The following is a 14,146-nucleotide window of genomic DNA, read 5'->3' as shown; positions in this document are numbered from 1 at the left end:
TGGGGAAGATCTTTCTTTGTGCTATTCTTGCAACTTTTCTGTAAGTTTGAATGTATTTCAAAATAATAAAAATACTTTTGAAGTTAGAAAATCCTGGGGAACATTTAGACGCAGTTTGTTATTTGAAAAGTCAGAGCATATATATGTGTGTATGCATTACTACTTTAAGATAACATTTCCAACTCACATTTACTAAATGTTTTCTGTCTTTCATATTCCATAGCTGGATGGCAGCTTTACATTTGATATGTGAAGTTCAAAAGATTTCAAGATGACAAAAATGTGTTCTCCTCAGAGAACATTTGCATTCAAATAGGGTGAGGAATGTCAGAGCTAAAAGACATAAAAGCAGCTGCCTCTCTCCAGTCCTTAATTTAATCATGTTGCAGGAAAAATTATCTGCTACAGAAATTATATTCCAGTGATAATTCTTTCTTGCCTTTTTGTTGCTGTTATGAACTGATTCTCAGTCATCTTCTTCCCCAATAGCTAACAAAGCTTCATCTCCACCCGCACTGTAAGCTTACCCGGTATCTAGGAAAAATTCCAACATCATTTAGAGAGATTTGAGCACTAACAATTGCTGCTAACTCTTGAGTTCCAGCTGCAATGATTAACCATTTGTTTGTTTCCAAGATAAAGTTCTTCCTAGAGTTCCTAATTTTAGTCGGATATTTGTCTCATTTTGTGTACCCATCTCTCTTTCTTGGCTACCTGAATTTAGAATTTCCTGGATTGGGCTCTGAATTATTTTTTCAGTTTTCTTGCATCCCAACAAAATGAATCTGCTCTAGAATCACAGTTTTCATGACTGAGACTTTGTAATCTTCTAAAATTCTTCCTAAATGCCAACTGCTTCTCTGACAATCTGAGTATAAAATGCTTCTGGATTATACACCATCATAATATATACCATACCCATGTGGGTGTTTCATTTTTTTACATGGGATTTTCCTGTTGTCAAGGGTATTTTTGAACCAACACTAGTGACTGGATATTATATGTTCCAGACTAAAAGTCTTATTTTAAATGTTTATCAATTGATATAGCATACACTGACAAATCAGAAAGGATTGGCAGCAAGCAACTAGAAATCCACACGAATGTATACAAACTGATAATTGGACCTGTCCCAAACACCATGTTCTTCCTGCCATATTGAAATCATCTCAGAAATTGAATTGCAATAGATCCTTCAGTAAGTGCGGGCTTATGCAAAGGGGTAATTCCAGTCTTAGGATCCAACTCTGTCCCTCGAGACTCACCTCACATGAATCAATGGGACTTGCCTTACCATGTCCTGGATACTGACAAAAACATCAGCCTCAAGAAAATGTACTTAATTTTTTTTTTCTAAACACACTGAATGGTCTATTATAAACCCTAATAATTAATTTCAAGCTTACAGGAATTAGAAGAATTAGTTGAATACAAATCACAAAGAAGCATCCCACAATCAAGATGATAAGACATGCAAAACAAGTGACTTGGTCTCACAGACAAGTGAGTGTAAAAAGAAGAAAAGGAGGATCATATTGCATTAGAAGAAATATGATTTTTACGTCTAGACTGGATATTGATTTGGATAAACCCACTATACAAAGAGTAAGGTGATTAGTAAAACTTAATATAGTCTGTATATTAAGAAAGATTAACTCTCATGATAAAGTAGAGATACTTAATTTTCAAAATAAATTCCATAGTGTAAGGTATGACTCGTTTGGTTATATAACATATTTGTATATAAATCTAGATTAATTTATAGCAAGGTATTGATAGTTATCATTATTGGGTATTAGGAATGTTTTCTAGATTAAATTGTGTCCCTTAAAATTCATATGTTGAAGCCCTCAACTCCAATCTGGCTGTATTGGAAAGGAAGGACACAGAATCTTTAAAGAGAAAATTGAAGTTAGAAGAGATCTTAAGAATGGTAACCTAATCTGATTGGATTGGTGGTCTTAAAGGAAAAGGGAGAGACATAAGAGATCTGTTACTCTCTCCGTGTGTACACAGAGGAAAGGCCATGTGAGGACTCAAAGAGAAGAAAGTCCTCTATAAGCCAAGGAGACAACTCTGACCAGAATCCTAATTCTCTGGCACTTTGAGTTGGGACTTCTCAGCTCCAGCACTGTGAGAAAATAAATGTCATTCTCTAATACATTCAGTCTGTGGTATCTTATTATGGAAGCCTAAAATGACTAACACAGAATGTAATTTGTTTGCATATTTTTGCTTATCTATTTTCTAACTCAGTAAATAGTAACCATATTGTAATAACAGAGATCACATTGAAAAGAAAAAAATATGCAAAATACTCCCAAAATATGTTTTAGTACTATAAAAATTTGGTTCTGAAAAAGTGAGACTAGCAAACAGATATTAAACAGAAACTCTTTGTTTGGTCTCTTTTACCACACACTTTTAGGCAATAGCAGCTAAACCATGTCTTTAGTGAACACATAAACACAGATAAATCCATGTATGTATGTACTCTTGTGAGCTTGCATGCATTTGGAAAAAAAATTCAAAGTTTAACTAAATATTATTATTTTAACTAGCAAAAGTATCTAAATTGGAAAATATTTTGAAGACTGTAAATACCAGGAAACTCTTGAGAAATCTGTATGCAGCTCAGGAAGCAACAGTTAGAACTGGACATGGAACAACAGACTGGTTCCAAATAGGAAAAGGAGTATGTCAAGGCTGTATACTGTCACCCTGCTTATTTAACTTATATGCAGAGTACATCATGAGAAATGCTGGGCTGGAGGAAGCACAAGCTGGAATCAAGATTGCAGGGAGAAATATCAATAATTTAAGATATGCAGATAACACCACCCTTATGGCAGAAAGCAAAGAGGAACTAAAGAGCCTCTTGATGAAAGTGAAAGAAGAGAGTGAAAAAGTTGGCTTAAAGCTCAACGTTCAGAAAACTAAGATCATGGCATCCAGTTCCATCACGTCATGGCAAATAGATGGGGAAACAGTGGAAACAGTGTCAGACTTTATTTTTGGGGCTCCAAAATTACTGCATATGGTGATTGCAGCCATGAAATTAAAAGACGCTTACTCCTTGGAAGGAAAGTTATGATCAACCTAGATATCATATAAAGCAGAGACATTACTTTGCCAACAAAGGTCCATCTAGTCAAGGCTATGGTTTTTCCAGTACTCACGTGTGGATGTGAGTGTTGGACTATAAAGAAAGCTGAGTACCGAAGAATTGATGCTTTTGAACTGTGGTGTTGGAGAAGACTCTTGAGAATCCCTTGGACTGCAAGAAGATCCAACCAGTCCATCCTAAAGGAGATCAGTCCTGGGTGTTCATTGGAAGGACTGATGTTGAAGCTGAAAGTCCAATACTTTGTCCACCTGATGTGAAGAGCTGATTCATTTGAAAAGACCCTGATGCTGGGAAAGATTGAAGGCAGGAGAAGGGGATAACAGAGGATGAGATAGTTGGATAGCATCACTGACTCAATAGACATGAGTTGGGTAAACTCCAGCAGTTGGTGATGGACAGGGAGGCCTGGCATGCTGTGGTTCATGGGGTTGCAAAGAGTCGGACACGACTGAGCAACTGAACTGAACTGAAACACCAGGAAAAAATAGCTTTTACCTTCTTTTATCTAACAGTGAAAACTAACATATTTTTATACATCTTTCAGCCTGAACAGTCTACATATCACAAATCATCATATTAGTCAACAGGCTAGTCATCTGTAATACTCCGTGCTGCATATTTTCTATTTGTCCTTCCAGATCTGTGTTCATCCTTTAACCAGCTTTCTGATCCAGAAGGCTAACCTCTGTAGAGTACATCTACCTGGCTCCTTTACACTTGGCTCCAAGTTAAGTTTAGCAAATGGAAGATATTAACAAGTGATCAGGAGGTTAGATAGGAGAAAGATTATTTTCCATTACCTTTTCTGACTGGTCACTTGCTGGCAGTGACGGTGTTCCGTAGCTGAAATCCACAGCTTCAACAGACCAGCCTCTCCTGAAGCTCAAAGACTTGCCAGTTCCTGCAACTACTTTCTTTTTTTGCCACTTCAGGTTTCATTTCAGTTCAATCACTCAGTCATGTCTGACTCTTTGTGACCCCATCGACTGCAGCATGCCAGTCTTCCAAGTCCATCACCAACTCCCAGATCTTGCTCAAACTCATGAATTGAGCTGGTGTGCCATCAAACCATCTCATCGTCTGTCATCCCCTTCTCCTCCTGCCTTCAATCTTTCCCAGCATCAGGGTCTTTTGCAATGAGTCAGTTCTTTGCATCAGGTGGTCAAAGTGTTGGAGCTTCAGCTTCAGCATCTGTCCTTCTAATGAATATTCAGGACTGATTTCCTTTAGGATGGACTGGTTGGATCTCCTTGCAGTCCAAGGGACTCTCAAGAGTCTTCTCCAAAACCCCAGTTCAAAAGCATCAATTCTTCGGCACTCAGCTTTCATTATGGTCCAACTCTTACACCCATACATGACTACTGGAAAAAACATAACTTTGACTAGATGGACCTTTGTCAGCAAAGCAATGTCTCTGCTTCTAAATATGCTATGTTTGTCATAGCTTTTCGTTCAAGGAGCAAGAACCTTATAATTTCATGGTTGCTGTCACCACCTGCAGTGATTTTGGAGCCCAAGAAAATAAAGTCTGTCAGTGTTTCCATTGTTTCCCCAAATATTTGCTGTGACATGATGGGACCAGATGCTATAATCTTTGCTTTATGAATGTTGAGTTTTAAGCCAGCTTTTTCACTCTCCTCTTTCACTTTCATCAAGAGGCTCTTTAGTTCCTCTTTGCTTTCTGCCATAAGGGTGGCGTTATCTGCATATCTTAAATTATTGATACTTCTCCCTGCAATCTTGATTCCAGCTTGTGCTTCATCCAGCCCAATGTTTCTCATGATGTACTCTGCATAGAATTTAAATAAGCAGGGTATATAGCCTTGACATGCTCCTTTCGCAATTTGGAACCAGTCATTGCTCCATGTCCGGTTCTCACTGTTGCTTCTTAACCTGCATACAGATTTCTCAGGAGGCAGGTAAATGGTCTGGTATTCCCATCTCTTGAAAAATTTTCCACAGTTTGTTGTGATCCACACAGTCAAAGGCTTTGGCATAGTCTGTAAAGCAGAAGTAGATGTTTTTCTGTAACTCTCTTGCTTTTTCTTCAATTCTTCACTTTAGGTTTAGGAGGGATAATAATTAGTCATCCTTTTTCTGTTTCCATTTTCATTTTCCATAGGCCCCTAAATAAATTTCCTTGGATTGCACAGTTTAGTACATCATTGATTTGCTGATGACAGTTTGATTTATATGTTGAGCAACTTGGGTATATTCCCTGAGTCATTCATTTGTGTTGCCAGGAAATAAATGAGAGAAGGGTGCCTTTTCTAGGATTATGGTGGGCTAGGATATTCGGACCAGCCCTCCCATTAAACATAATTTAAGATGCTGAATAAAATATGTAACAAATCTTGTTAATGGCATCTAAGTTCTAGCAAGAAAGTAAGGAATTACTAGATTGAAAATATAGGTTGTGATGGAAACCCAGATAAGTAAAGTAATAAAGCTAAGGGAAATTTATTAAACCTGGAGAACTTTTTTAATTTTGATAGCTTTGTGGGCTACAAAGGTCAGAAGAAAAGGCCCTTGGCCTGTCCAAGCTGGAGAGAAGAAAGTAGTTCCAAAAAAGACACTCTTCCTCCATGAAGTAGGAACCCTAAAAGGACAGCTCTCCCCACTCCCTTCCAAGAGACCTACCACAGAGCAAAGCAGGAGAGGAGATACCCAAGAAGCAATAAGACTAGTGTAACTCTAAAAAAATACAAAAATATTGATAACTTCTAAAATGGTAGTGGAAAAAATATAGTGGAAAGACCTAAAACCAAAAGGACATACAAAATAAAAGGAAAATATGTGGTACAAAGTAGAAACCCAAATCAAAGTGAAAAATATAAGCATAAATATGTTAGTAATCACATTAAATATAATGGATTAGATGCTCCAGTTAAAATATTGGATTGCATATAAAATACAAATTATTTGCTTTTTTTAGGCATGCTAAAAAAAGAAAGACACAGAAAGGTTGAAAGTAAAAAATGATATAGCATAAAGACACTGAATGAAAAAAAAATTAAAAAGCTAATGTAGCTAAATTAGTATCAGGTCAAATCAAATTTAAGACTTGCATTCTAGATATAAAGACAACTTTATCTGATAAGTGTTTCAGCCAACCTGGAATATTTGAATTTATAAACACCTAAGAAATGACTATAAAATATATAAATCAAAAATTAATAGAACTACAAGATAAAATAAATAAATTGATACTTACTGTGGGAGATTGTAGTGCTCAAAATAAGATACAAAATATTTGAATGACCTAAGATACTTGGTCTAAATAGACATGTATAACACTCCACACCTGACATTTATATAGTACACACTGTTTTTACATTCTCATGTGACATTGATCATGTACTGGATTATAAAGGAAACCTGAAAGAATTGAAATCATATAGAAATAAAGTAGAAACAATACATTCGAACAAAAATTCACATTGCTTATCTCTTCTTCAGAAAAGTATGATATCCCCATACTACATAGGATACATTAATAACTTCCTAAAGCATAACAGAGAGAGTCAGGGTACCTCCAACTGGAGTAGACTTTTAAAGGGCGCTTCACAGAGGCGGTGGCACTTACATGGAGTTTTAGAGGATATTGTGGCTTTACAACTTGCAAGACATATGTGGATAATAATGAATAAAATATGGTGAAAAGCTGTGGACACATGAAGGGAATGGCAGAATATAGACCCAGAAAGGCATTCAGGAATCTCTGGCACTTTCTAGAATAGTAAAATAACAATGATCACCCATTGTGTAAAAAAGGATAATGAAAAATTATCTTCAAAATATAAAGGTAGGGTATGCTCTGATGGATTTGTATATAAACTACAGAGTTTAGTTGGAACTTCCATAATTTGGAAGGAGTGACATGTACTTAGGTGACATGTGATAAGAATGCAAGAACCTATAAAAATTGCTGAGAAACATTAAAAGTTGGAAAATACTTGTTAAAGGAATTTTGCTTAAAAGTGTATATTTTAGCTTGTCTTTAAGTCTTCTCAGCAAACAACCAAACAAAACTCTAGACTGGATCCACGCTATATTTATTTCCTAAAATCAAAGCTGTCAGGATGGAAAGCTGGAAACTCCAGAAGTTCTGCTAAATGACAGATCTGTGTCACCCTCTGTAAACCCAACCTGTACTCCCTGGGAAACAGAGAATTGACTGTACTTTCCGTGGACTTTGGACAATAGGTTTCCCACCTATGTTCACTCTGTTCAAGACCCTTGATGAACAGATCTTCAAAGTGATTTCTGAAGCTTTTTCTTCCTTTTGTCTGAGGACTTCAGACTGGCAGCTCATGAAGGCTGATCTTTAGTTCTATAGATTACTCTGTTGTCAGCTTCCTGCTCAGACTCCTAGGTTCACTGTGCAACTGGCAGCTTGAAGAGGCTGCCAGATGAAATTGGGGTATCACCAGTATAGTTTAGTGATTCCTAACATCTAGCTTGCATCTACCACAAGATCTATCAGTCTTTCCTACAGCAGTCTAGCTCAATGAATTTTTTAAAGAGTGGGCATCATACCTATATGAATGTTTTGTAGGAGTTGTCTGAATAAATTACATTTTTCCTCATGTTCTTCTAGATAGTTCTCTCCATATTGATGGCTAGAAGTTATTAAAGCCCATGCTGCTCTAAAATAAGCTTTAAATTATCTTTTACTTCAGATCAACTGGGGAATTCTCTTTTAGCAAGTCTCCAAAAGCCAAGCCACACCATATCTCATCCAAGGTGAAAGTGTTAGTCGCTCAGTCATGTCCGATTCTTTGTGACCACATGAACTATAGCCCACCAGGCTCCTCTGTCCACAGCATTTTCCAGGCAAGAATACTGGAGTGGGTAGCTATTCCCATCCAAACTACTCCATTGCCTACTTCACATACATATACACACATGCACACACACACAGCTCAAGACATTTTTTTTTTTACGTGAATAGTACGACGTACTCCGGGATTCACATACAGCAGCACTGAGGCTACACTGAACAGGATGATTAGTCTCAGATGTAAAAAACAGCAATGCTAGACTTATTTTTACTAACATTTTTTGTTAGTGGATGTCTCCTCAAGAGCTAATTTGTATTATTTGCCAAAAAATTGTAAAATCACCAAAGTTTGTAGATAATATTTTCAGTACATCTTTTTACACTTCTGTTCAAGAAATGATAATAATGCATACTTTCATTTAACAAATTAGAAATATAGATCTTCAAAATTCATTTTAAATATGTAAGAATTATAAACATTATCAGAAGAGATTAAATTCTTCTGATAAAAATATTTTGAACAAAGAACATATAAAATTGTGAATCGAGAAATAGGAGTTACATATATATGCATATGTGAAGATATATGATCTGAAGATATATGATCCAAATTTACATAGGTGAAAATTTAACACTGATGACACTAAGTTTTATGCATCATAGTAAGTCATTTTTTTCTATTTATCAAAAGTAATTCAAACATATTAAAATATTTCTTTTAACATGATTCATTAAGGCTTTCCACTCTGTATTATACTAATGGATTTTATACTTTCTCATCTAATTTTTTTTCACTGCAGTCATGGTTTTTAATGACAAGCTCAGATTAATATATGAAAATTCAAATTCCCAGCTATTGATTGACTCTCAAGGACAAAGATTGACTATATATAATCAGTGAGTAAGACCTACAGAAAATACGGTCATGGGAAATTAAATGGCATCAATATCTAATTATTTAGTCAATGCAAAAAATCTGTTTATATTTGGGCAAGAAATTTTTCTTCTGCTTGTTTTTCTATCCCTTATTCAATTTTCTTAGTTCTCCCAGGACTTGCCATATAAATAACCTCCTCTTCACTACACTTTGCTGAGTCTGTTTCATGAATGCAGATATTCTTTAGTTTAGTGTAAGTTTTACAGTATCAGCTGCATGACTTTTGTTTCTAAGTAACTGAAAATCAAACAAATAAGTTGACTATTAAAAAGGGAATGTATCGACATATATACGGCTAATTCAGTAGCTATGGCTTCAGACAAGGCTTTATTTAGGTATCAAATGATGTGGGCAAGAGTTAGTCTGTCTCTCACACTCTCTCTCTTTACATTATTCATCTACCCCTTCCTCACCTTAGCTTCCCTGGTGACTCAGACGGTAAGGCATCTGCCCGCAATGAAGGAGACCTGGGTTTGATCCCTGGGTCCGGAAGATCCCTGGAGAAGGAAATGGCAACCCACTCCAGTACTCTTGCCTGGAAAATTCCAAGGACTGAGGAGCTTGGCAGGCTACAGTGCATGGGCTCGCAAAGAGTCGGACACGACTAAATGACTTCACTTTCACTTTTCCTCACCTTGGTTCCATTGTCAGGTATTATGCCCTCAAGGTCCTCAAAAGGACCAAAATATCCTAGAGCTATATGATTTCTTATTCAGTTTACCATTAAAATTTGCCATTGCTCAAAGTCTAGAGATTGAGTCATATCTCTGTTTGGCCAAATTTGCATCATCCTTGAACCAGCTGTCATTACATGGTTGATGTGATAAGCTGATAGACTTGAGGCAATCAGGATCTCCTTCTGCAGCTTAAGATAGGAGGGACTCTGACTGTTTATTGAATAAACCCATCAGTTAATTAAATCTGGACTTAAATCTGATCTTTTCAATGTCTGATGCTTTTCTTACAAGGAAATTATTAGTATAGTGTTAATTACATATTTTAGCAAATGGAGCTCATTAACAAGTTTTTGGGCTAAGACTAGAAGATAGAAAAAGCTAAACAAAAATCTCCTCAACAACTTCTTTCCTATTTTGAGGATGTAGTCTTAGTATTGTTTTCTATAGTTCCTACTATGTTCAATCAATAATCAGTTTATGAGGTTCTCAATCTACAGAAGTTTAAAAAACCTGTCCCTAAGAAAGGGCAATTCTAAATGCATTCAGGGTCTTTTTTTTTCATTTTTTAGGCTTTTTCAAAACATATTTTTTTTATGCTTTTGTTGTCAGGAGTAAACAAATGAGATAAAACATGGGTGGTTGAGCCTCTGGGTCTGGACACAAAAACGGACCCCTCAAGTTGAATTTCACAGCCAACTAAATACAAATTTAACAATATATAAAGAGAGTCTCTCCTTTAGAAGTCTAATGCTGAGGCTGGAGGCAGAAATAAGATGCAGCCCATGACTTTCATTCCACCACAGGTAGCTTAACTACTTTAGTTTTATCCTATGTGGTCCAACAAGGCCTGACAAACTGCACTGCAGTATAAGAAGCATCTCTCCAGCAATGATGCATAAAGACAGAGGGATTTTTTAGTCAATTGCAGGAATTAGGCTTTAATGCTTTCTACTAAAAGACTTCATACCCCAGATAGCTGACTGCTATCCACTGAATCTTGGCAGGCAACAAGCCTGCTGAAGCTGAAACTGAGAAGCTATGTTAAGCAGATTTTCATGAACGTACAAAATGCTTTATTTGTAAAGCTGCTTTTCTTAGCTGCAGTTCAAAATGCTTTTCTTCTTTTTTTAATCTCTCAGCTTGGTCAACTCTCAGTCTTTATAGAATTACTTTTGAAAAGCCAGAGAAGAGAAATAAATGCTCATATCAACAAAACAATGTTTTGTTTTTTTTTTCTTTTCGAGAAAGAATAATCCTAAACATGCCGATCAAACAGATTAAAAATGATCATGTGCCTTATAAAAACTATAAGACACACAGAAAGACATTAAATACTTTACCATTATTTGGAAGTTCTAGAGGGCTACAGGCACCGTTTGTGGTTCTATCCTTTGGCAAAGAGATGAGTTTTGCAACAAGAGATGCTGAGATGGGCTGCACTAGTAGAGAGGTGAGGTTTGATTGGTATTGTCTAAAGCTTCCATCTGTATTCAAAAGAGAAAAATAGAATCCTTAGCAAACAGAAATTAAAGACACTTGAAGAGCAGGTTTTCTATAATAAGTATTTAAATGATGAGTGGTAAGTTTTTTTTAACTCATTTGTTTGTTTACTCCTTAGTTATACTGTCTATTTGTTAAAAATGATTTGAGATACTTGATAATAAAAATTCAGTCCAAATAGCATTATGTAACCTAGTTCATGATGGCGGATTGTACACAGGCATTTATGTCCATTCGCTACTGAAATGACAACAAAGGGATAGAAAAGCATCAATTCACAGGGGCAAAGAGAATAGGAGACACACTAGCAGTAAGACACTGGAAGCTGGAAAGCAGATGAGTGTCAACTGATGTGACAGATCAAGGAGACCAAAACCTAAGCCAGCAGAGTGAAGAAGCTGAAAAGCAATGCAGTTTGTACCATAGAACCCAGAGAGACTTGAGAATTGAAAATATCAGCTACCTATTAAAAAAGAGGTAAAGGAAGGGCTGAAAACAGCAGGGCTTGGTCAAATTCTGATTGTGAAGGAGTCTCTCCTCCCGAAGCCCTCACTCATTCAGTCAACATGAACAGCTCCTGGTCCTCCTCCCAGCAGAGACTGTAGGTGGGACACTGAACAGGGAGACACCAGACATAGGGAAGGGTGTCTCTCATACTATAAATGGAATGGTGTTATGATTGTTAAGACCCTTCAGATGCCTTGTTCTCATTGGTGCACAGAATCCTTCCTTCCAGGTGTGTGCATACTAAGTAGTAGCTTCAGTCGTGTCCCATTCTTTGTGACCCCATGGCCAGGCTCCTCTGTCCACGGAATTTTCCAGGTAAGAATACTAGGGTGGGTTGTCATTTCCTCCTCTAGGGAATCTTCCTGACCAGGGATTGAACTTGCATCTCTTGTGTCTCCTGCATTGGCAAGCAAATTCTTTGCTACTGAGCCACCTGGGAAGCCCCATAGAAATATAAACAATGACTTTTTAATACAAAAATAAATATCATTCTTCAGGAAAAAAGAAAAAAAGGGAAAATGTCAGGGTTGAGGCAACATGGAAACCTATGAAAGAAAATGAAATCTTGATCTTTCATAGTGGTAAGTCAATATAATGGATACAACTGAAAAATGAATTCAACTCTTAAACATACTCTTGAGAGGCAGTGAGATAAATATGAAAAATAGGTAACAACCAAAAATGTTGAAAGCATTTTAGTGCTTGCTTTGGGGATATAGCCAAAGTGGGGAGAAACACAGGGAAGGTTGGGAGAAGGTGACACATTTTTATAAATGTGTCTAAGCTTTGTAGGAATTTCTATTTATACTCATCTATAACTTTGAAAAAGTAAAAATTAAATGAAAATAAGGAGAGAAACAACTATGGTAACACAAGCAAGAGAAAATTACACAAGTATACAGAATAAAGAGAATGTAAAGAATAAACTCCACATAAGGAAAAAACTAAAAAAAATACACTTTTATTCAGTTTATATATATTTATAATGACTCAGAAAATGAAATACACAACAGAATGACTATCAGGCAGCCAATAATGTTTGTGAACATAGAGCTGTATCTTTCAGAACTTTTATTAGATAAAATAATTGCCACAGGTTTTCTCAGAATTTAATTTGATAAGACTGCAGGGAGTGCAGAACTCGACAATACTGGTATCCAGGCTCCAGGACGCAGATTATTAATGACACAATATGTTATGGAAGCCTTTCCTTAATTTATCATCAGGAAAACCACAAGGCTAAAACATATTTAGCTGTGGCAGCCACAGAAGTCATGGCTTTGAAGAAAACGTAGTAAGATGTAAGCTTAGGATCAGTTCTGTTGTATAAACACAGCTAGTCTCATAACTTAGTACTCCTTTTTATATGGCTATACGACCATGCATTTTGACCATAACATAGTTCGTTGCTTCCTAACCATTTTCATGTCAAAGTACCAAGACTGTACACATAATTCACAAGACCAGAGCAAAATGACAATGTGGGAACTCTCGATCAAAAAGTAGGAAGGATTTCAACATGGCAATAGCAGGGAACTGAATCAAGTGCGTGTCTTTCTGAGTGTGGGTTGTACGCCCATGAATCAAGCCCTGCATGGTTCACACAGAAGATGTGAACAGCCATGCAGCCAGTTGAGGGCAACTGAAGGGGACTTTCAGACCACAAGGAAGCCGCTGTCCCGAGTCGCTGTTGCTCCATGCTGGTGCTCTAAGGCACAGACAGTGTGGCCCACTCAGCAAGCCAGCTGGGAGGTCCTCCTGATATAGCCATCTCACTTTGGCTCTCCCAGCACACATTTCCTCCCTCAGCCATTGCCTTTGAAACTTCCAGTGTATAGGGACAATGAGACGGTATTTGCAGCAAATGTGAAATCTGTTATTTTGCAGTTTTCATGGATGTTAGGTGCTAACATGTTGCCAACACAAAATGAAACTTCTTAAAATGTTGTGTGATTTCACCTCTCCTCAATTCAAATACTGAACTTCCTTACTGAACTTGCCATTCAAGGCCCTTCACAATCTCAGACCTGATATTTCCAACATTATTTCCTACCATCCCTCTCCATATATCTTATGTTAATACTTAAACTGTCCACATGCATATTCTGTGATTTATATCCTCCATATTTCACTTAGGCCATTTCTCCCACTTTGCTTGGTTCTGTCATGTATCACATGTCTGAACATGTCTGAAATATACACTTTAAAGCTTAACTCATTTTCTATAAGAAACTTTCTCTGACACCTTCAGCTCTATGTGATTTATCTGCATTTTTTTTTTCAGTGCTTGGCATTTCTAATTACCTGATCACTATGCAAAAACACTTTGATTTTCTCCTCTAAACTCCTTAAAGAAAAGGAGCAAGTCTTTCCCATCGTTACATAACACACAATACCCAGCACATTGCCAGGATCATAACAAGAGCTCAGTGATTAATGGGGTAAGGAGAGGAAAGGAAGGAAAAGGAAAGAAAAGAAAAGGAAGAAGGCAGGGAGGGAGGATGAATTAATAATTCCTTGAAAAATAGTTCAATGTCTCCATCTTACTGGTTTTCTAAATGTCTATAAATTGGAGCAGAGGTACAACTGAAAACTAATTAGACTTCTATTAATCC

General features: G+C 36.8%; 1 protein-coding gene across 3 annotated transcripts in view; it reads right to left on the bottom strand.

Annotated features, from left to right (window-relative positions):
* Positions 1–14,146, bottom strand: part of NAALADL2 (N-acetylated alpha-linked acidic dipeptidase like 2) — a 1,599,429-nt gene that overhangs the window by 449,535 nt on the left and 1,135,748 nt on the right. For all 3 annotated transcript variants that reach the window (XM_081570965.1, XM_081570964.1, XM_081570966.1), the window contains one exon: positions 10,865–11,008. In XM_081570965.1, the coding sequence (XP_081427091.1) occupies positions 10,865–11,008 (144 nt within the window). The remainder of the gene's footprint in view (positions 1–10,864; positions 11,009–14,146) is intronic.

Source organism: Giraffa tippelskirchi, chromosome 2 (assembly GCF_054371585.1).
Source record: "Giraffa tippelskirchi isolate mGirTip1 chromosome 2, T2T-mGirTip1v1.2.pri, whole genome shotgun sequence".
NCBI lineage: Eukaryota > Metazoa > Chordata > Mammalia > Artiodactyla > Giraffidae > Giraffa > Giraffa tippelskirchi.
The sequence above is the reverse complement of the archived record's forward strand: the minus strand, read 5'-3'. Positions and strand labels throughout refer to the sequence as shown.